Source organism: Mangifera indica, unplaced genomic scaffold, assembly GCF_011075055.1.
Source record: "Mangifera indica cultivar Alphonso unplaced genomic scaffold, CATAS_Mindica_2.1 Un_0005, whole genome shotgun sequence".
Lineage (NCBI taxonomy): Eukaryota > Viridiplantae > Streptophyta > Magnoliopsida > Sapindales > Anacardiaceae > Mangifera > Mangifera indica.
The window spans coordinates 561,933-585,108 of NW_025401097.1; the positions used below are offsets into that span (position 1 = coordinate 561,933).

The 23,176-nt window shown below is 31.8% G+C and overlaps 2 protein-coding genes across 2 annotated transcripts; both read left to right on the forward strand.

The window, feature by feature from the left end:
- The first annotated feature begins 1,319 nt into the window (after positions 1-1,319).
- On the forward strand, positions 1,320-7,493 carry LOC123205425 (probable disease resistance protein At4g27220). Its single transcript, XM_044622375.1, has 11 exons — positions 1,320-2,376; positions 2,472-4,336; positions 4,410-4,877; positions 5,033-5,777; positions 5,886-5,955; positions 6,413-6,501; positions 6,607-6,656; positions 6,841-6,935; positions 7,091-7,125; positions 7,229-7,298; positions 7,373-7,493. The coding sequence occupies exons 1-11, from the start codon at positions 1,320-1,322 to the stop codon at positions 7,491-7,493; spliced, it is 4,665 nt and encodes a 1,554-aa protein (XP_044478310.1).
- A 235-nt stretch (positions 7,494-7,728) lies between these two features.
- Positions 7,729-16,882, forward strand: LOC123205410. Its single transcript, XM_044622352.1, has 8 exons — positions 7,729-7,786; positions 14,184-14,302; positions 15,151-15,185; positions 15,289-15,358; positions 15,433-15,521; positions 15,768-15,823; positions 15,920-16,038; positions 16,692-16,882. Exons 2-8 carry the CDS (start codon positions 14,217-14,219, stop codon positions 16,723-16,725), a joined length of 489 nt encoding a protein of 162 aa, XP_044478287.1. The 5' UTR covers positions 7,729-7,786; positions 14,184-14,216; the 3' UTR covers positions 16,726-16,882.
- The last annotated feature ends 6,294 nt before the right edge of the window (positions 16,883-23,176 follow it).

Consider the following 23,176-nt stretch of genomic DNA (forward strand, 5'->3'; position numbering starts at 1 on the left):
TATTTTATAATTTATATAGAGATTATAATTGATTGATTGATTTTATTTAATTTATGTAAAATAAATCTTACAGGGTTGGCGCTAGCCCTATCGCACGTGAGGGACATGCAAACCGCCACCAACCATGTGCAACACAAAGGAGATTTGAAAGAAGGAGAACACGCTATTAAAAAATTATTATATTACTTTTTCAATTTATTAAAAAGGTTTGGGACAACGTCCCACCCCTCTCGCGTTATGTAATTTGCATATTTTTATATTAAAAAAGTAATATATTAATTTATTTATCTAGAATTTATTTTAGGAGAAATTTATTGTCCCAAGAATCTAAGAGATAAGAACTTATGAAAATCGTACAAAATTATATTATATCCTAATCTAAACATTACTACATGCACTTGCACGCATGAAGGCCACTCAAATAGACGATTACTATATATCGAATTTACTTTTGACAATTACTCTTACTATGATACCATCCTAATCATTTGGCTATGTTTATGATCAAACAATACAGCCAACTTCAATAAATACCTAGCAATAATCTAAGAAAAGAAATTTTGATTTAAATTTCTTGTTTCCTTCTTCCATGGAGCTGCGTAATTTGAACTGTTTAGTTAATGCTCTAAACATGTCTTTGAGAATTCACATATCTGTGTTTCTTCATAGCATATTATCACGCGAACTCTGTAGCTTCGGTTTTCGCATGCATTTTGTCACTACAATGCATGCATATCAAGGCTATCAACTTGACGATTTATTTATAGTTTAATTATTAATGCTTGCTGCATTTTACGAACAAGACTTGGCATGTGCCTTCCATTTGGTTGGCTCAATCGTCCCCTTTTTGTTTCGGTGGTAGTGTTGTTTGATTCTTACTAGAAAAATTAATACTAAAATTACACCAACTCTACCACAATCTTTTGTTAGATCATTGTTTCTTAGACCGGTCGGGTATAATTTATTAGATTATATTGACTTGACATTAACCGCTACAAATGGAGTCAATCCAATTAGACGTACTGACATCATTGTTCACCCACCGGACTTTTGACCATCTCAAGGCCGATCTGGTCTGAAAAACATTGTGTTAGATTCTTCACTCTTCCAAGTAATTTCAGACTTACTCTGATTATCATCACTGTTTTCCTGATTCCCACTGCCATTGATCCATCAGTGTGATCCCTTTATCTTTCTCTCGATCTCTTCTTTGGCCTCCTCTCTCTCTCTCTCTTTTTTTTTTCATTTGCCTTTTTTCTTCTGTTCTAGTTTGGAACTTGGAAGGCAAGTGAACAAGAAAGCAAAAAGAGTTGAAAATAATGGTGGATGCTGCTGGAAGTGCCTCTGGCGTTGTGAGCGCCGCTCTTCCGGTTGCCAAGTTTCTGAGTGCTCCGATTGGGCGTCAAATTAAGTATGTTTACAACTACAAGAGTAACTTGGAGAAACTCGAAAGAGAAGTTTGCAAGCTGAAGGATGGAAGAGACGAAGTGAAGATAAGAGTTACTGCTGCTGAAAAAAATATGGAAAAGGTCAAGCGCATAGTGAAGGTTTGGCTGAAGGACGTGAATTCAACCATTGATGAAGCAGACAAGTTAATTCAACAGAAAAACAACTCGTCTTCCAGTGTTGGCTTGATCACCCGCTATAAGCATGGTAAGAAAGCATTCAAGTTACTGGAGGATAAGATTTCTCAACTCTTGGTGGAGAAAAGGGACTTGGATGACGTCTCCGTTTCCGCTATTCCGATGGGAAGATCCCTTGCGCCTGACATAGGTTACCATCGTTTCATATCAAGAGAGCCCACGTTGAAGAAGATAGTGAAGGCCTTGAAAGGAGGAAACCATATGATTGGGGTTTGCGGGATGGGCGGCATCGGCAAGACCACTCTAGTCAAGGAAATTGGTCGACAAGTCAAGGAGGTGTACAAGCTGTTTGATGAGGTGGTTTTTGTACAGGTAACTCAGACTGTAGACAGAAAGAAGACCACTCTAGTCAAGGAAATTGGTCGACAAGTCAAGGAAGCGTACATGAAGATTCAGATGGAACTTGGAGAGCAGCTGCGTCTTCGATTTAATAACGAGGCTGAAATAACAAGCAAGCTGTATGCTCGATTGACTAACAACAAGGAGAAGAATGAGGAGAAGGACGAGGAAGAGAATGAGGAGAAGGAGGAGAAGATCCTTATCATTTTAGATGATATTTGGGATCCTCTTGATTTAAAGAGTATAGGAATTCCTGATGCAGCTGATAATGGGAAATGTAAATTGTTGTTGACAACAAGAGACAAACATGTGTTGGAGAGGATGGATTCAGCAGTTTTCGAAATTGGCTTTTTAACTGAAGAGGAGAGTTGGAGGTTATTTAAGGATATGACAGGTGATCACTTTTCATCTTGTAAAATACTTGAAATAAGTCATAAAAATTCATATTGTCGCTTCATTGATTTGGTTTTTTAATCATGAATTTTGCAGGTGATTTTATTGAAACAGAAGAGATGAGATCTTTGGCGGAAGATATATGCAAGAAATGTGGTCGTTTGCCTATTGCAATCGCAACAGCAGGGAAAGCATTAAAGAAGAAGAGACATCCACCTCAATGGAAAGCAGCCTTCCTACAACTGACAAGGTCTTCCAGCGCAAACTTCAGAGGAGCCCTAGAGCCAGCATATAGTTCAATTCAGTTGAGTTACGATTTCTTGAGTAAGGAACAGCAGAACATTTTTTTGCTTTGTGGTCTAATGAGGCATCAATGTTTCATTTCAGACTTGGTAAAATATGTTTTTGTTTTGGATATATTTCAAGGAATATATAAGATTGAAGAAGCACGAATTAAAGTTCAAGCATTGATCCATGAACTTAAAGACTCTTATTTGTTATTCCATGATCATATTAGTAACTCCTTCTCAATGCATGAATTTGTGCGTGAAGTTGCTTTATCGATTGCTAGTCGAGATGCCCATGTCTTTTCTGTTAAGAATGAGATTGAATGGGAATGGCCCAGTCAGGATAGACTAAACAGTTGCAAATATATTTTCATTCGTGATAGCACCATTAGTGAGCCTCGTGAAGGTTTGGAATGCCCAGAACTTGAATCTTTCTTTATGAATACCAAGGTCGATGATTCTCTTACTGAATTGCCAAAGAGTTTTTTCGCAGGGATGACAAAGCTCAAAGTTTTAGATTTGACTAGAATGAAGTTTTCCTCTTTGCGATCCACACTTGGGCGCTTAAAAAATCTTCAAACATTGTGTCTGGATTACAGTAGTTTTGACGATGTAACTGTTATTGGAGAGCTAAGTGAGTTAAGAATTCTTAGCTTAAGAGGATCAAATGTTAGGCACTTGCCTAGAGAAATAGATAAACTGAGGCAATTAAGATCGTTAGATTTGAGTAATTGTCAGCAACTAAAGAGTGTAGCACCAAAAGTGATATCAAGCTTAACCAAATTGGAAGAATTGTACATGAGAGGATGCTCTATCCGATGGGAGGATAGAAGGAATGCTAGCCTTGATGAATTGAATCAGTTGTCTCATCTCACCACTTTAGAACTAGATGTTAAAGATGAACGCATTTTTTCAAGTGGGTTTTTCTCCAAAAAGTTGAGAAGGTACAATATATCTATAGAAGAAAAGTCTTCCACATGTTGTACATCATGCACATCTAGGAAATATTTGGAAAATGTTGAAATTTTTAATGGATATGAGACTTTGAGAACGCTAAAACTGAAGCATAATTCTATCATTTGGTTAAGGGAATTGCCATGCTTCAAGAATGTTGAATTCTTATGCTTAGGCAAATTGCGAGGTATCAAGAATTCTCTTTGTGAATTAGACAGAGAGGGATTTTCGCAATTGAAACATCTCCATCTCTATGATAATCCTAAAATCTCCTGCATTGCAAACTCCTCAAGTTTCATGGATCATGAAGCCTTCCCCAACTTGGAATCATTGATTCTTTTTAATTTAATTGAGTTGGAGAACATATGTTCTGATCATCCCACAACAAATACTTTTAGCAACTTAAAGATCATAGATGTGGAAGGATGTGCTAAATTGGAAAAAGTCTTCTCATTTGCCGATGTTAGAAACCTTCCACAACTTCAAAGAGTCACTATGGATGATTGCGAGAATTTGAAAGAGGTATTTGTTGTTGAAAGAGAAGGTGATGACAACAACAATAAAGTGATTGATGAAGTTAACTTCTGTCAATTACGCTTCCTGAAGCTCAAATCTCTTCCACAGCTTACAAGCTTCTGCTCTCAAGTAACGAAACATGAAACATTGCAAGAGAGACAGATGGATGAGCTTGATACTCTCACGTCACTTTTCAACATAAAGGTATGCTTCACTATAATCTTGTATTTGTCTATTTGTTCTTCAGATTTAAAATTTCAGTTAACTTTGACTGCAGGTTGGTTTCCCCCACTTGGAGGCCTTAGAGTTAAGAGAAATTGATGTTGAAAAGATCTGGGATAGCCAACGTTCAACGCTATCGTCATCTTCTTATAAAAATTTAACTCGTCTGACTTTGTCAGATTGCGAAAAACTAAAATATGTTTTTCCATCTTCCTTGGTAAAAAACTTTGAGCAGCTCCAGCACCTTCAGATTCATAAATGTAAAGTTTTAAAGGAGATTGTAGGGAAAGGCAGTGGAGAAAGAGAAATTGCCCCCAAGTTTGTCTTTCCGCGGTTAACCTTCCTGAGTCTCAAATGGCTTCCAGAACTACAAACTTTTTACCCTGGAAGACATTCTTCTGAGTGGCCAATCTTAAAGGAGTTGGTGGTGTGTTATTGTGGCAAAGTAAAGATATTCAATTCACAAAATAATGAGAGGCAACTTGGAAGTTTGGAGCCACAATCCCTCTTCTCCTTCCAACAGGTACATAAGTGTCTCCTTTCCTCTTTTAATATTACATGTACATGCTTTTAAGTACACAATTAGATAGATTGATGATGTCTTATTGGGTGCTAATATTGTGTGAAATTGTTTACAGGAATATCTACTCCAATTTGATTTGTTTTCTTGATTTGTAGATTAACTGTTATATGGAGGAATTGACTATAAGCAGAATGGACAGCAATATGATATGGCAAGGCCAGTTTCCATGTGATCATTTTTCTGCACTTAAAGTTCTTAAGGTCAGGCATGATAAATCGGAAATTATTCCACTAGAAATCTTTCAGAGATTTAAGTACTTGGAATGTCTTGAACTAATGAAGGGTTCATATGAAGAAATATTCTCGCATCAAGAAGTTGAGAATCATGACTGGATGCGGATAGACATGAATCTAAAAGTCCTGAAAGTATACGGGTGTGAGAAATTGATTAATCTATCTACTACATCCTCAGTATCCTTCCAAAGTCTCACAGTTCTGAAGGTGAAAGACTGTAATGGATTGGTAAACTTGATAACATCTTCAACAGCCAAAAGCTTGGAGCAATTAAGAGAAATGGATATAACAGCATGTGAAACAATGACAAAAGTAGTAGAATGTGAGGAAGATGATGATGCAGAAGATGAAATAATTGTTTTCAAGAACTTGAAGTCTCTATCACTCAATAATTTAGAAAGACTCAGGTGCTTCTACTCTGGGAATTACATTTTGGAATTCCCAGTTTTGGAAGAATTAGAAGTGAATAATTGCCCCATGATGAAGACGTTTTGTAGAGGAGTAGTAAGAGCACCAAGTATAAGGAGAGTACAGATATCCAATTATGATGAAAGCTGTTGGGGGGGAGAGCTTAATAAAGCCATACAGAAACCATACAAAGAACGAGGCAAGTGTTTTGAATGCTGTGAATTCTTGAGATGATGCATGTTCACAGAATCCCGACCAAATCACATTCTCTTCATTTTTATAGCCAGTTTGTTGTGTTTGTGCGCAGGGAGAAGGCAACTAATACTATTCTTCATGTTGTGTCTTTTGGCTGTGATCTTCGTAAATCTACCTTTCAGGTTTGTTTTGTTCTGTTTGTTAATTTTGCATTTATGTGATGGAGAGAGAAGGCAACTAATACCATTCCTTGTTCGCACAAGTAGCAGATTTTTTTATTTTGAGTAAATTCTCTTTCTGTAATGGTATCTCAAGGAAAAAGAAGCTAGCAAGGAGCTCTTACAAAGTGTATTAAATGATAGTGTTTTGACTAGGAAATTTCAAGATTCTAGTGATGAATATATTAGTTTTAAGGTTCTTTGCCTTAAAAATTACTTTTTGAGTAAAATCGTTATTTTAAAATAATAAAATAATATATATTTATAATAAATATTAATTTAAATTAGTCTATAATCATATTTATTTTTATTAATATTTCTTATTAAGTATATATATTCGGCTTCACAACTATGTTAAGTGATATTAAATTAACATTCTTTTTTAATTAACTAATTTACCAACATTTTTCTGAAATGGCAGGATGTCCTATGTTTTACCTGGATCAATTGCTATTGGGTCCATTCTTGCTTTAACATTTAGAAGATCAAGACGCGAATATCTTATAGTTGGTAAAGTTGGTTTTGCCTTGTAAAATAATCTAGTGTTGTCTATTAGATAATCAGCTTGTGGACCTCATTGTGGCTTCACTTTATTTATTTATTTATTTTTTGCAGTTTTTTACGGCATATTGTGTAATTATTACATCTCACAGTGGCATTTACAGGTGAGTAATTATTTTGTTTTTCTCGTAGGCTAAAATTTATGTAATTAAATATGTTTATTCGGCACCAATCGGCATGCACATTCCCTCTATTGTTTTTTTTTTTTTAAATTTCTAAAATTCTAAATGCCGAAAGACTTCAGTTCATTTATTTTCATCAATCACCATGATTAATCCACTATAACAGGAATTTCAACAAAAGCTGCTGGCAATAGGCTTAGTCATCTACATCATTGGTATATTCCGTGACATACTGAGCAATCCCCGTTCTTGGTGGAAAGGGTATGAAAATCAAATTTTCTTTTTAAAATTCCGAAGTCTTTGCAGACCACAATTAGTGGAAATTAATTTCTACAAAATTAAGAACTATGCTTTTATCTTTCCACTTTCAAAGTCGCCTGAAGTCTTATGTTTGATGTTTAATTGATGAAATGTAGGCTGCGGACTAAGGAGGAATTAAAGGAAAGCATCGGTTGTCTTCTCATCTTTGGCTCCTATGTTTGCTCTTCCTATGCAATGTTGAATTTACTTTTCGTTTTTCTTATATATAGCCTGTTTGTTGAGTTTGTGTGCAGCTGGAGGGCGGCTAAGGCAATTCCTTGTGAGGATTATTTTGGCTGTGATCTTCATCAACCTATATTCCAGGTTTGTTTTGATCCAAAAGTTAATTATTTTTGTTTGTCAATTACATACGTTGTAAAAATTTGTGGAAATTTCAGGTTCCCTTTTGAACTAGATGCAACCATTGGCGTTGGGTCCATTCTTGCTGCTGTATTTAAAGGATCAAAAGGTCCATTATTTCAATCAGGTGAAGCTGACTTTTCCTTTCACATTCTCTAGTACTTTTGATGGATAATCTGTACGGGAGAAAGTTTTCTATATAGGTTATTACAATACAATAAACCAATGAAAGTATATGCTTATTTTAGTATAAGCAGAATACACTTGTTTTCACTGTGACCGGTTGTATTCCTATATGATAATTTTTTTCCCGGTTGAAACAGAAAATGTTGCCTATATGCTATGAGTTTCATTCTGGCTTATCTTTCCTTTCTTTTTTTTTGCCTTTTTTCGCAGTTGGGTATGGCATACAATGTTATAATTATTGGATAGCCCCACGTGCATATTTACGGGTGAGTTTAGTTTTCTTATTAGGATATTGAATTTTTTATCCTTATTTTAAACCATATATACATATAAACCACTCATATCAAACCCTAAACAAAAAAATCATAACAGTAATTTTTTTTTTTCTAAAATATCTTTATTAACACAACCCATGCAAAAAAATTTTCTCTTTTTTTTCTTAATCTTCTAGTAAGGGAAAGAATCTTTGTAACATAAAAAAATTTAAATTGGGAGGATTCTTCAATTCTGGAAAATAATTGAAGTAGACACCTGTGATTGAATAATAAAATTCGTAAAAGAAATTCAAAAAAAGGAATCTCTAGTCATTATAAAGGATTCATATAAACACAAGAAAGGGAGAAAAGAAAATTTTCAAATTTCTTTAGAGAATTCACATTCGTTATAAAGATTTCATAAGAAAATCATTCAAATTCAGATCAGTGTTGATTTAGGCTTTTATGTTATGTGTTTTCTTGTTAAACAATTGAAAATCAAATAATGTATAATAGATTTATGTTTATGACTTCATGTAAAATATAATTTTATTGTGATTTCATATTGTTATATTGTTTAATGTTATAAATTCATGTTGTTGTATTATTTAATGTTATTATAATGTTGTTTAATGTTGTGTTGATAGTTAAAAATGAGAATGAGTTGACAAAAATCCAGGTATAGATTAAAAATAGACGAAGAATAGGTTGACGTCGACCCCAACACTTGGCGTTAACGCCAACCCTCTAGTCCTACATGCCTTATAATGCCCGGGGTTTTAAACACATGCATTTTTATGTTTTTAGGTTTACTTTAAGCTAAAATAGAAAAAACTGTACTTAAGATTCATTATAAAAGGTAATGGATTTTAAGTAATGATAATGTGACAAGATATACTGATGGAAATGAGAGAGGGATATGCATGGATGCAAGTGTTGATTTTGAAGGATTCATAGCTAGAATAAGCTATTATCTAAGACTCAATCGAAGTCAATCAAATATGCATGTATTTACCCTAGGTGATATGGTTTTAATGAAAATTGTAGACGATGATGAAATGAAATCCAATATATTTGTGTATCCACCCATACCTTAAGTGAAATTCTTGAAACCTGCATTTTGACAATCCCAATTGAATTTAATAAATACGACCAATTAACAAAAGTCCAAGATAAAAAAGAAACCCTAAACCTTAAATACTTATTTAGGGCCCTCCCTTAGAATATGGTTGTGCTCACATGTCTTCTTAGCCGCCTAGAATGTTTAGATATGAAATTAAATAGGTAATCTCAGGCAAAGTATTCTATAAACATAAGTAAAAAATATCAAAGTCTTTGGTTGCTACATCTTGTTTCGGCACATCACGAATACACTTGTATTGTAACGTTGGTGTAGTTTTTGATGGTTGGATTCTTTTTTATGTATAAAAATTGCTTACATTCCTTAGGTGTGCCAATGTCCTATATGATGTCATCAATTTCTTCATTCTCGCTAGGGTAGTGATATATCGGGTAGAGTCGTTTATATACAACTTTTAAGCATTGGTATGCAATACACTGCACACCCAATGTTGGTTGCCGAAGTTGATGGGAATGAATACCTGCCAACCAATGAAGATAAATAAGTATAGTTATCGATAACTATAAACCCTAAACATGTTACATTTGTAAACCACCTTGTTGACATTGTTTTATGGTCGAAAGCATTCATTGGGTTGTACACGTGAGATGCATTAATTTGATCTTAGAAAAACAAGGGTCACTTCATATTTACACCCAAACATTTGAACTCATTGGAGCATTGTAAAAGATGTGTTACGAACTGGGTCAAAACAATTTTTTGATTACTATCTCGAAAAGATTTTTGAAGTATTCGTATGAAAGCTTCGATGTGTTATGTACGCAAATAAGTTAGACCATAAGTTGAAAGTAATAACCAATATGAACAAAAACAAAAGAATAGTGCATACCGTGTTTTTCAACCATTGCTCTTGAGTTACAATTAGGGTCTACAAGGGTTTGTTCATATTGGTTGTCATTTCATTCAGTTCTTCGAGGAAGACACGTCAGTTATCATTATTTGGAGCACTGCAATAGCACAATAAAAATTCTAAGTAGTCCTCAGCCAATCGTGAGTCTATAGGATGTTTTTTAGGTATGGGTTGTTTGTTCTTTTGCATCTTCATTAGATCTATGAAAAGACTTACCAACTATTTTTCTTTTCGCAACACAAGTCCAAATGTTGACATTTTTTTGGTAGTTGATGGCTTTTCAATAGTTGTCAGTAGGTCTTCCTTTTGTTATTACATATCATCGTTAGATAAGTCATCTAATTGGAAAAAAAATTATGGCTCTCATTATTCTTTAACACAACTAATCGAAATAATAAAAAAAGTATAGTGAATAATAACCTGTAATAATTTTGATGCCTGAAAATACGAATCTTCAAGTCTTATAATTTGATGCTCTAAAGAGGATTAGAGTTCCTATATCTCCCTACGAAGCATCAATGCATGTAGTTGCCACTACTCTTGCATCCCCCACGAAATACTAATGCTTGTTACTGTCACTACTCTACATCTCTACATAAAGCATCAATGTTTGCCATATATCTCTCCACAAATCATCGATGCATGTTGCTGCCATTTAGCCTGCATCATCACAACTTGTTAGTCAAGTTGCTATTGCATTTAAGAGTTGATTACTCTTACATGCTCAGTTAAGACTTGTTGAAGACGATCATATGATACATCGCTATACAAAATCTTGTGAATTGAGTGTCTTACAAAGGAAACCCTCTAATACTCTCAAGGATGGAAAGTAAGAGAGATAAACATTCGTAGAGGGCATGTATGTACATTATGAGAGACTTTTTGCAACTCTCAGGGGTGCATGATATAGGAGGATGACACCTGTGATAGGGATGCCTGTCTTGTTATGCAACGAAAATATAATACACAATTTTTATGCTATTGAATATAATAAATAATTAAGGCAGAAAATAAAATACAGAAAAATAAAAGAAAGAGAACACAAGGAGGTTCGGTAAATGTACGTACATTCTCGACGTCGCTGACTACTTTTACTATCTTCAAAGAATAGTTTTAAAAGAAAAATAAACTATTAGAGATTCCTAATAATAGGATTCTTTCAATACAATTGTGTTTGACTACAATTACTTTTGAGATGATTTTGAATTAAAACCAAAGCCTTTATTTATAGCCTTTGGTAAAATATAAAGAGAATAAATTAATATATGTGGGACCTAAAGAGCCAATTTTCCAACATGTCTAATACGAGAAACACCAAGAATGATAGGTTAGAGCCCTCGTGATGAGGATACTCATGAATGGACAAAAGCAATAAAGACCTAGGGGTTAGCCACATGGGTAAAGGAACCTTATACTAAGGGGGATGCTATAGGGACATGGGGGAGTTGAGACATAATGGTTGAAGATCATGAAGATCCTCTAGAGGTTGCCTAAATTGTAGTAGGACGAATTGACAAGGTATCATCATTATCGTCTGAATATGTAAACTTGTCATCTGATGATACATGTGGTGCCTTTCTCCCATAAACTCTAGAACTCGTATGTACCATACGAAGTCATGCTCAATCTCAATCAAACACAATGTAGTCATAATCTCTACCTGGAACATTAAGGAAATTTATCAGAATTAATGAAATAAAAGATGGAATGATAAAATATAAATATATTAATAAGCAACTTACCAGAGGAACGTCTTAAAGTATCAATATGTCATCCTAAGTTAGTAGTACAATAGTCTTCCACTTCAGAATATGGGGACCTGGTTATCTGCTTTTATACGAATATAAGAGAATAGATTTTGAATCATCTTATAGATCTAATACTATACAATGTACAACATTTATGGTTAGTATTTACAATTATCAATATGAATATTAACTTTATGGATTATACGATACTTATCTAAAAAGTAATCAGGTATCCCAAAATATTATAGCTAAGCAATAAAAGCGAACTCCTGTAGGGCAAGTAGTGTTATACACAATACTAATATTTGTTATGTATGTGTTTCTGCATCAAATTAATTATTTTGTTCCATGTCATCATCTCTCATAGGTACTAACTAAATGCATTTCAATTGTCAGCTAAATATAAAAAACAATCGAGTATTTTTGTTCTATTGTTTGCCCCCTAGTAGCCTCATAAACGCAAAGAACAATACCACAAACTTCACAATATCCTCGTTATTGTCTCCCCAAATTTGATTGTCAACTGCTTGCTCGATCTCCTCATGGGATAGCAACCTGTCAATACCCAAAAATTATTCATCTCTCTATCAAGGCATCCTTGTATAATTAATGTAGTTAGACACTTTCATGTCCTCCTCGAATATCAAACTAATGACTAACACAAACTCAACAAGACTGAATCGAAACTCAAGATCATTTAATCTGAACCACATTTCTCTCACTAGGTCCTTGTAGTTAATTATACAAAGTAATACCGCATGCATCGAAACGACACTAAACATTGGCTTCGCTAAATCTAATAAGTGCCCGAAACAGGTTGTCTGAAATATAACTCTTTGAGTAAACGTTAGTTTATTTTTTATTATACTCATGGTATCCATCTTTATCCGAAGTAACATGTGCACTTGAAATCCATATGCCTCATGGAATTTGTACACCCCTTCCCAATAGTTAATGAAAAATGTCTGAAAAATATATTAATTCATTTATTATATTAATAAAAAATAATCATTAATCAAAGATTAATCAAACAAACTGGATTATCATTAATCTGGTTGGCATCAATTAATTCAATTGACTCTTCTATTTTTCAAAATTAATAATGGTCTTAAAGTTATATTTTAAAATGAATTTTTTCACGGCATATAAATTATATATGAAAACTGTTAAATTTGATGTGAGATTACTTTTTTTCTTTATTTACATCATTTATCTTCCTAATGGCATAATATGGGTGTTTCTAATATTTTCAGATAATCATCATACTGCTTGATAATTTTCAATCTTTTAACTCAAGGATGGATACATAAATGCCAACTAATTATAGCCCTAGTTTTAGATTAGCATATTTGAGTTTAAATGCCATTTCACTTATGCTAATCTAAAAAATTTAAACTCAATCACTAGCATTCTTGATAATTTTCAATGTCTCAACTCAAGAATGGATGAGAGATTGAATAATACTATACTTGATAATTTTAAAAAAAATTCAAGCTTGATCATCTATACTTAATAAAATAATTCTACTCAACTAATCACCACTGTTTGAGTTTAATTTTTAATATATAAAGCACCAACCCATGGCCCGTTCTTCCACTTCCCAAACACTTTCATTTTATAAAAACCAATATAGAAAACCTCACTTATCATCCTGTCATTGCATTGCCACTACCAAATCCAAGAAGTTTTATCATCGACTGGTGATCGATAAAGTTGTTCACTCAAGGGATCACTCTAATGACCTCTGAATTTTCTTTACTCTAACTCCTTAAAATTTGTTGGATTCTCTTTGCTCATTCACGAGAAAGCAATCTGATGGTGATCTCTTATGTTATATGTATAATACTCTTATGCTATATTATATAAGGGGTCTCTTCATGGAAAAACAAACAAATATGTTTTTGCAGAAAATATTTGCAAAAGCATGCAAAATATCTATGTATTATGCATACATTCATGTGAATGAACATATGGAAGCAAGCAAGCAAGCATGCATAATATGTATGTATTCTGCATATTCCTTAAGAATATATTCTTTGCAACATTCTTTGCAAAGAATATTGCAAAGAGTATATTCTTAAGAAATGTGCAGAGTGCATACATATTTTGCATGCGTGCTTGCTTCACACCAAGACTTTTAGGTTGCATACTCCTCACAGGTGACAGAAGCTTCAATTATTGGATTATTTTTTCATGTATTGCTTCAATATTAGATTAACACAAACTAGAATTTATGGAGATGAGATTAAATGAGTTTAAATTTTTTTAGATTTGAATTTAAACTAAGTTTAAATTCAAATGTAATTTAATCTAAAAAATTTAAACTCAAAAAATTTTAAATTCACTTGATCTTATCTAACACATATATAAACCTTATTTCAAATATTAATACCAAACATTTGCACATGTACTCTCTCTCTCTCTCCAATGTATAAAAAGTATAGTATTATCTTGTCTGGTTTTTCGAGGTTAAAGATAACGATAGTTTAGATATTCTAATATATAAAATGGTATAAATATTTAGGATATAAAAAGTGTGATATAAACATATAAGTGAGCCCAAATTAAGGTAAAAAATTCAATATCCCTTTCTTATTTCATTCTTCTCTTATATCATAGTTAAGTTTTCTCTGTTAATAAATCACAGCGCTGATTTATCAAACATTGCAGGAAATTCGACGACTTCCATGGCTTGTCAAGAAGATGTTGCCAATAGTCCACTTTTTGAACTTTGACCAAACATTTCGCATAATAATTCAGTGCAACAATCCCCCTTCTTGGTTTAAAAGGTATGACATACATTTTTTTTTTTTTTTGTGAGCCTCAATAATTCGAGAGAAAATTTTATTAAAAATACAATAATAAAAATAAAAGAAGAAGAAGAAGAAGAACTCTTAAAAAAGGGGGACAATAGACATAATGAGAGGTAAAGGCTTACCCCTCGTAAGAAATTAGGCACATAATAGAAATGGAAATGCATGAAGTACGATTGAGATAATTAGGAGAAAAAAATACAAAGAAATATTAAAAGGAAAAGAGAATGGCAACCTAGAGCCAAAGATATCTTAAAAAAAAAAAAAAGAAAGAAATTAGGCAAATGGATATTTAGAGTCTCCAAGTATCTTCATGTAAAAGTGTGACCAGACAAATAGTGGAAAGAGTTTTATCTTTCCAATTTAAAAGTCACCTAGCTGGATTAGTAATATTATAGCGCTTGGATAACTTGTGGCAGCTACAAATTAAGATGCAAAGAGAAGGATAAGCTTGCTTTGAAACCAGTAAATAGCATCATCTGAAATTATTTTTGGATTGTTTCTAATGAAGTCAATTTCGTTTGATGCTGATGAAATGAAGTTAATTTTGCTATATAATCAAAGAGACTATTTTTGTCTCTGGATTCATTTTGATCAGATATGGCACATATTTATGTAAAATCATTTTTTGTTTACTTGAATGTCTTGATAGAATTTGTAATAACGAGAAAAATGAGATCAATTTTTTCTTTTTAACATTTGAGTGTCGGCAGATCACATGTTGTAGAAATTGACACAAAATGCAGAACTATGCTTCTATATATCTTTCCACTTTTAAAGGCACCTGACGTTCTTATGTTTGATGTTTAATTGACGAAATGTAGGCTGCCAACTAAGCAGGAGTTAAAGGAATGCATCGGTTGTCTTCTCACCTTTGGCGCCTATCTTTACTTCCCATACAATTTGTTCAATTTATTTTATGTCTATCTTATACAAGGACTGATTGTTGAGTTTGTCTGCAGAGGGAGGGCGACTAAGGCAACTCATTGTGAGGGTTATTTTGGCTGTCATATTCTTAAACCTATATTCCAGGTTTGTTTTGATCCAATTGTTAATTTTTCGTGTTTGTTAATCAAGTACCATATAGAAATTTGTGGAGATTGCAGGATGGCTTTTTATTTACATGCAACTATTGCCGTTGGGTCCATTCTTGCTGTAATATTTAGAGGATCAAAAGGTCCATTATTTCTAGCAGGTAAAGTTGATTTTGCCTTTTAAAATTCCCTACAAATTTTAATAGATAATCCAAGTTGGATAAAGTTTTCTGTATATCTTGTTGCAATACAATAATCCAAAGTTTGCTTACTCTAATGTGAGTGGAGTTAACTGGTTGTATTGCAATGTGATTGTATTTGTACATAATTTTCTTTTCTGTTGAAACAGAATATTTTCCCTACATAGCTATGAGTCTCAAGCTGGCTTATCATTTTTTTTCTTGCAGTTCTGTATGGCATGCTATGTTTTCATCATTGGTCAGCAAGGCGGGCATATTTACGGGTGAGTGCTTAATTTTGTTTTGTTCATGCTTCTTTTATATCAGAATTGAGTTCTTAGTGTTCATCAATGGCAGAATTGATTTATCCAATATTGCAGGAAATTCGACGACTTCCATGGCTTGTCAAGAGGCTGTTGCCAATAGTCCACTTCTTGAACTTTGATCAAGCGTTTCACAACATATTTCACTACAAAAATCTTCCACCTTGGTTTAAAAGGTATGGCATACAATTTTCTTTTCTTTATTTATTTATTTTTTTTAGATGTGACTTGAATCTTTTTTTTTTTCTGGTAAACCTAGATAGTTCGAGAGAATTTTTGTTAAATATTAATAATAAACACTTTTAAAAGGAGGCAATATTGAGGGGCAACTTGCCCCTTGTAAGACATCTGGGTACATACAAGAACTGCAAATGCATGAAGTACAATTGAAATTATTAGCAGAATAAAATACCGGGATGTATTGAAGTAAAAAAAAAAGAATGACACCTAGAGCTCCAGATATCCAACAAAAAAAATCAAATTAGGTAAATGGAAGCATCTTAATGTAAAAGTGTGACCAGAAAAATAGTGGAAAGAGTATAATCCTTCTATTTTTAAGGTGACCTACCTAAAGTCCTAATATTATACCACTTCGATAACTTGTGGCAGCTACAAATTAATATGCAGAGAGAAGGATAAACTTGCTTTGAAACCAGTAAAGACCATCATCTGAAATAATATTTAGATTGTTTCTAATGAAGTCAATTTTGTTTGATGCTTGATGAAATGAAGTTAGTTTTGTTATATTATCAAGGACACTATTTTTATCCCTAGATTTCTTGTGATAAAATATGACACATTATTTACGTGAATGTCATACAATTTTCAGGAGTCAACGCCGGATCATTAGACAGAATTTGTAAGGAGGAGAGGCATGCAATGACAGTCATTTGGTATAATTCGAATAATAGATGCTCTGAAGAATTTGTTCTGGATTCATTTTATGATTTGATTTTATGTTCCATCCACTTTATTATGGATCCATTTGGTATTTATGAACTGTCTATCAATTTTTTATTAGAGGTTTGGATTTAAAAAATTGTTAAAAAAAAGTGGATACATAATTTGTTTTTCCTATTAATTTCATCATCATGATCAATTATAAAAATCAAACTGTTTAGATATATATTTTAGAGATGAGTGGAGTTAAATATTTCACTAAAAAAAAAAAAATCAAGATCAAAATCAGTCGGTTCCTAAGTTTTTAAAAATTAGATTTGAAACTTAAATAGATAAGAATTGATCTCGTCAATTCAAATTATAGTTGAATACTCAACACTTATCACTCGTCATCTTTCTTTTTTCTTTTTCGTTTCTTTTTCTCATCTTCTTCCTCTTCTGTGCCTCTTTCATTTCTTTGCAAAATGTCCAATACGATTCATACATTGCTTCACACTACTCATGCATACGATACATGAAACATTATATGACACTAATGAAACAAGATTAATTCATTACTCCGTTCGTATTCTTTCACTTATGAAACATGTTTTAGATAACCAAAATTTATTGCATTTCTGCTTTACACAATAACATAATTCATACTTGACACTCAATGAAATGTACCGCTTTAATTCTGAGTTGTTGGAAAAGCAAGACAGTGTTTATCCTGTAAAGGTTCCTTCGGCCTTAATTATCACGAGAATTTTTATTTATCCTTAGAGTCATATGGGTTCTTTTGGTTTTCATCAGTCCCCACCAATTCTTTCTTAAGAGCTTCTCCAAGTCTAATTAGCTTTACCTTCAAAAATAATAATCCACTAGGTTTTTCAAATTTCTCAAGATTTCTAGGTTGACCTTCAAATTGGTTGCCGACAACTATGGTTGTTGACAAAAATTAGAGTTTTGGGTTTACAAGAAAGTTGAGTAATGGAAAAAAAATAGGGATCCACAAAATTGATAAAGTTTTAGAATTTTTACAAAAAATCTCGAGTTCAAGCTTTTGTCACACTTTTTAAGTTAAGGTACCTTTTCTAATGAAAAAAAGGTAAATAAACTTTTCTAAGAATTAATCCAAAATACGAAGAATTCATAATTAATATTTTTTATTTTTTCCTAATCGAAGCATTACCAAGCGCACTCGCAGCTTCACTTTCATTTTTTTTTCCACCCATATCAAGGATACTGAATTTTGTTTAAAGTAGGCCAAATGATGAAAGGATCTTTTAAGTTTAAAAATTTTAATTTTTCATCCCTCCATAAATTTCATCAGTGAAATCCATGATATATTCAATGAAGGATTTAGTGATTTTTTAAAAAGGGTACCCCTTACGCTCAACGTCCTCACAAAATTTACAGGGCTCAACGTCTCTTGTTAGCGTTGACCCTGTCGCACGTGAGGGACATACAAGCCGCCATTAATCAAGTGCACAGGGGAGATTTGAAAGAAGAAGAATATGCCATTAACAAATTAATAAAACTATGCGCACAAGTGTGTGTGTGTGTGTATATATATATATATATATATATATATATATATATATAAAATATATTATTATTTAATTAAATTATTTTAAATTAAAGATAAAATAATATTTGATCATACGATAACATATAATCTATATATCAAAATTATATATAAAAAATGTATACATAACATTATTTATAATAAATTATTATATTACTTTTTTCTATATATTAAAAAAGGTTTGGGACTATTACTATAGGCCAAAAGACTTATTTCTACACAAAGTTTATTGCATTTATAATTATTAGTATCATACGATATGTAATATATATCATACTATATGATATGATATACATAAAAAATTATATATATCATAAAATATATTAAAATTTGATACAATGTAATATACGTATCGTATGATACGATACATATTGATAAATTAACGATACGGACTCATACACTTTTTTAACTAAATTAGACATATAATTAGATGTGGATATAAACTAAACTGGGCTCGAACACCCATTGGCTCGAGTTTGACTCAAATATAACATGATTCCATTTGAATCAAATTGATGATTTGGATTTGATTCGATTCAATTTGAATTGATGGCTCGAATGGATGGTTTAGATTCGATTTGAATTGATGGTTGAAGCTTGGTTTGATTAGGATTTATGGTTTGAATTTGTAATTTAGATTTGTAGCTCAAGTTTATGGTTCATTGGCAAAATAATATTATTTTACTCAAATAATAAGAAAAACAAACAAAATTTTTTTATTTGAATTTAACTCGAATTCAAATTAAATAAATTCAAACCAAATCGAGTTTGCTTTTGATAGTCAACTTAATTTGGATATAACTCAAAGCTAGTTCACCCCACCGAATCTATTGTTATTTGTAAAGCAAAAATGATTTTCATATTGTAATTAAATATTTAATATATAAGTACATATCATTTTTTTTTATTGTATTACTTATTTTGAATGATGAAATTTAGTTATAATTCTTACTGGATATTCTTACCAAGTTAGTAACAATTTGATAAGATGATTTTAATCTTTTATTTATATTTTAAAAACATTGTTGATATTAAATTGAAAGGAAAACAAAATGAAAGTTATAACAAAAAAAAACTTCAATTTAATTTTTAAAATTTTAAAATTTTTAAAATTTTATTTTAAAAAAGTGTATCATAGATACGATATAATATATGATATGAAAAATTAAATTTTTGACATACAATATGATACGTAATTCGACTATTATAAGTGTATTTCTAAACTTTTACTCAAGAAAGTTTATTGTGAAAGTTTCTTTGGCCTTAACTATCACGAGAATTTTTACTTGTCCTTAAGTTATATGGGTCCTTTTGGTTTCTGTCAATACACTACAAAAAAAACATACAATACTAAGGTTTTTTTTTTTTTCGCTACTAATTAAAAATAGTTGCAAGGAAGGGACTATAACAACTAAAATAAATCTAGTTGTAAAAAAATAACTCCATTTTTTAAACTAATTTCTTAGTGCAAGTAATTATGTTTTGGTAACTAAGAATTTAGTTGCAAAATAGAGGTAAATTTAATATTTTACAACCAATTTTTTAGTTGTCAGTAATTTTGTCTTGATAACTAAATGTTTAGTTACAAAATCATTTCATCATTTTGGTTATTTTAACAACTAATATTTTAGTTGTAAATACTTTTATTATGTATAAATAAAATTAATTTTCTGTAACTAATTTTTTGATTGCAAATAATTATGTTTTGACAACTAAGTATTTAGTTACAAAATATAGGTAAACTTGATATTTTGCAACTAATTTTTAATTGCAAATAATTTTGTTTTAGCAACTAAGTGTTTAATTGCATTATAATTTCATCATTTTGATTATTTTAGCAGCTAAAATTTTAGTTGTAAATAATTTTTTTTTGCAGCTATAAAATTAATTTCCTGCAACTAAATTTTTAGTTCTAAGTAATTTTGTTATAACAACTAATTGTTTAATTGTAAAATAGAATTAAATTTAATGTTTTGCAACTAAATTTTTAAATGTAAGTAATTATGTTTTGCAACAGTTAATTAACCTTTGGGCTAATTCCGAAATGTCTTATAATAAAAACTTCAATTTACTCATAAACAAACATCATGCATAATCTTAATGTCATTATTAAATATAAAAGTTTGAGAGTAGTTAAAAATAATAATAAATTTTAATTTAAAATTTATTTATATTAAGATTTGACTACTTTGATGACTAACAAATTATCCATAATAGAAATTTTAAATTACAAAATTTCAAATCATTAGAAATATTTATAATTTGAAATTTATCTACATTAAGATTTGACCACTTTGGTGACTAACAAATCATTGTTAATATAAATTTTAAATTATTAGAAATATTTATAATTTGAAATTTATTCACATTAAGATTTGGCCATTTTGTTAGCGAACAAATTATTTATAATATAAATTTCAAATTATAATAAAATTTAAATCATTCTAATAATTTTTCTTTAATACTTTTATATTTGCCACACTTAATATTTTATATGTCACTATTAGATTAGAAACCATTTATACATATAAAATTCATAATGAAAAAAGAAAAACTTTAATAACCAATAACAATAATCGTTAAGAAATTTATAACACCCCTCTCCAAATACATACTCCTATCTAGAATATGATCTGAAGAGACATGTCAGATTGGACTACTTAATTTCAAAGCCTTGCACAACTGCTTGTTAGACCGCTGATTTCTATGCATGAGTGATACACGAGTTAAATGCATTTTTATTTTTGCCTTCTAGATGCGACACACGGGCATTTATAAACTCTACATGGGTGTGTGTTGTGTCGCATAACTAAAGCAACACCTAATCTTATCGCAATGCTAACTTATTTGGGAAATTTAAACTTGCTGATGATAAACAATCATGTAGACCTCTATACACAGACATATATTGCTCTAGTGAACATTAATTAACTCAATTTAAAACAAGGGAAAAGACTAGAATGCATTTGGGCTTACCTGTGGGTGTTACAATCCTCTCCCCTTATATGAATTTTATCCTCAAAATTCACTTAAAAAGTTGTGGGAACCGTTGCCTTATGTCTTGCTTAACCTCCCATATGGCCTCCTCAAGTAGGTAATTCCTTTATAGAACCTTGACTAAAAGAATTTGTCTACATCTAAGTTTCTTAATTCACATGTCTAAGATGTGGACTAAGCACTCCTCATACGCCAAATAATCCACGAGCTTAGCATCCTCAACTCTAGGTATATAGGTTAGGCACTTATATACTTGTGCAACAACGATACATGAAAAATGTTGTGAATGCAATCCATGCTTGCTAGTGATGCAAGCTAGTAGGTAACCTTACATACACCCTCCAACACCTCAAATGGTCTCATAAACCTTGGCTCTAACTTGTCTTTTCTATTGAATCTCATAATATACTTGTAAAGGACTACTCTAACAAACATTAAAAGGACTACTCTAACAAACATCTTATCACCCACAATAAACTTAAGATCATGTCTCCTCTTGCTTGAATAACTATTTTAACAGTTTTGAGCCTACCTCATTCTCTTCCTTATCTATCGATGTCCTCTATCATCCTTTAGGTTATCTCTTGTCCCAAAGCCTAGGTTAGGGCATTTTTCTCCTATCTCATCTCAATACAATGGTGATCTACATCTCTTGTCATACAAAATCATCTTGATACTTATATGGTAGCTATTATTATACGCAAACTCCATTAATGGCAACACCTCTATCCAACTCATTTTCTATCTAGACAACAAGCCTTTAACATGTCCTTGATCACCTAGTTGACTCTCAACTGGTCATTTGTCTAGGTATGATAAGTTATATCGAATGCTAACCTTGTACCCAAAGACTTTTGCATACTTTACCAGAAAGCTAAGACAAACTTGGTGTCTTGATCTAAAACTATTGTCTTGGATACCCTATGAAGTCTGATTATCTCTTTAACATATATCTGACCTAGCTGGTATATACTCACAGTGTCTTTCACTACAATGAAGAGCACCAACTTGGTCAGTTAGTCAATAATGACCTACAAAAGCATTATATCATTTTCTAACCTTCGACAATCCTACCACGAAATTCATCGAGATATGTTCCCATTTTTACTATAAGATACTAAGGAGTTGTAATAATCCTGATGGTCTCTAATATTCAGTTTAACTTGTTGGCACACTAGGCACTTGGCCACAAAATCTACTATATCTTTCTTTATACCTAACCATTAGAAAGATCTTCTCAAATCTTGGTACATTTTTACACTCCTAAGGTGGGTAATATAAAGGAAACTATACACCTTGGTGTGAATTATGTCCCTTAAACCTTGATCTCATGAAACATATTCTCAGTCTCTGAATCTTAAAATACCCTTTACAACACTAAAATCTGGTCAGTATCCTTAATGATTCTTTGCCTTAACTAGACACACCAATCATCTAATACTTGGGCTATACTGATCTCATCTAGAAGGGTCGACTAAATCTATAAGCCTACCAATTACCTTAAGATTACCTTTATTTGTTTTTTCACCAATTACTATTATAACTTTCAATGAGTGATAATCTATGATAGAATTACTTTTCTACTTGATGCATCAGTAACTACATTGACTTTGTTCAGGTGGTATTTGATCTCATACCCTTTACAACACTGAAATTCGGTCGGTACCCTCAACAATTTTTTGTCTCATATTAAGTTCCTTTTAGGTAAAGAAATACTTAAGTTTTTTATGATCAATGTATATATTAATTTTGACCACATATAAATAATGTCGTCATATCTTTTGTGCAAAAATGATTGCTGCCAACTCAAGGTCATGTGTCGGGCACTTGGTCTCATGATCTTTCAACTA

Coding starts and splice junctions, on each gene's coding strand:
- LOC123205425 (XM_044622375.1), top strand. CDS start 1,320: ATGGTGGATGCTGCTGGAAGTGCCTCTGGCGTTGTGAGCGCCGCTCTT. Junction 6,502..6,606: donor ACGCGAATATCTTATAGTTG/GTAAAGTTGGTT, acceptor TATTTTTTGCAG/TTTTTTACGGCATATTGTGT. Junction 6,657..6,840: donor TCTCACAGTGGCATTTACAG/GTGAGTAATTAT, acceptor CCACTATAACAG/GAATTTCAACAAAAGCTGCT.
- LOC123205410 (XM_044622352.1), top strand. CDS start 14,217: ATGTTGCCAATAGTCCACTTTTTGAACTTTGACCAAACATTTCGCATA. Junction 14,303..15,150: donor CCCCCTTCTTGGTTTAAAAG/GTATGACATACA, acceptor GACGAAATGTAG/GCTGCCAACTAAGCAGGAGT. Junction 15,359..15,432: donor TTCTTAAACCTATATTCCAG/GTTTGTTTTGAT, acceptor TGGAGATTGCAG/GATGGCTTTTTATTTACATG.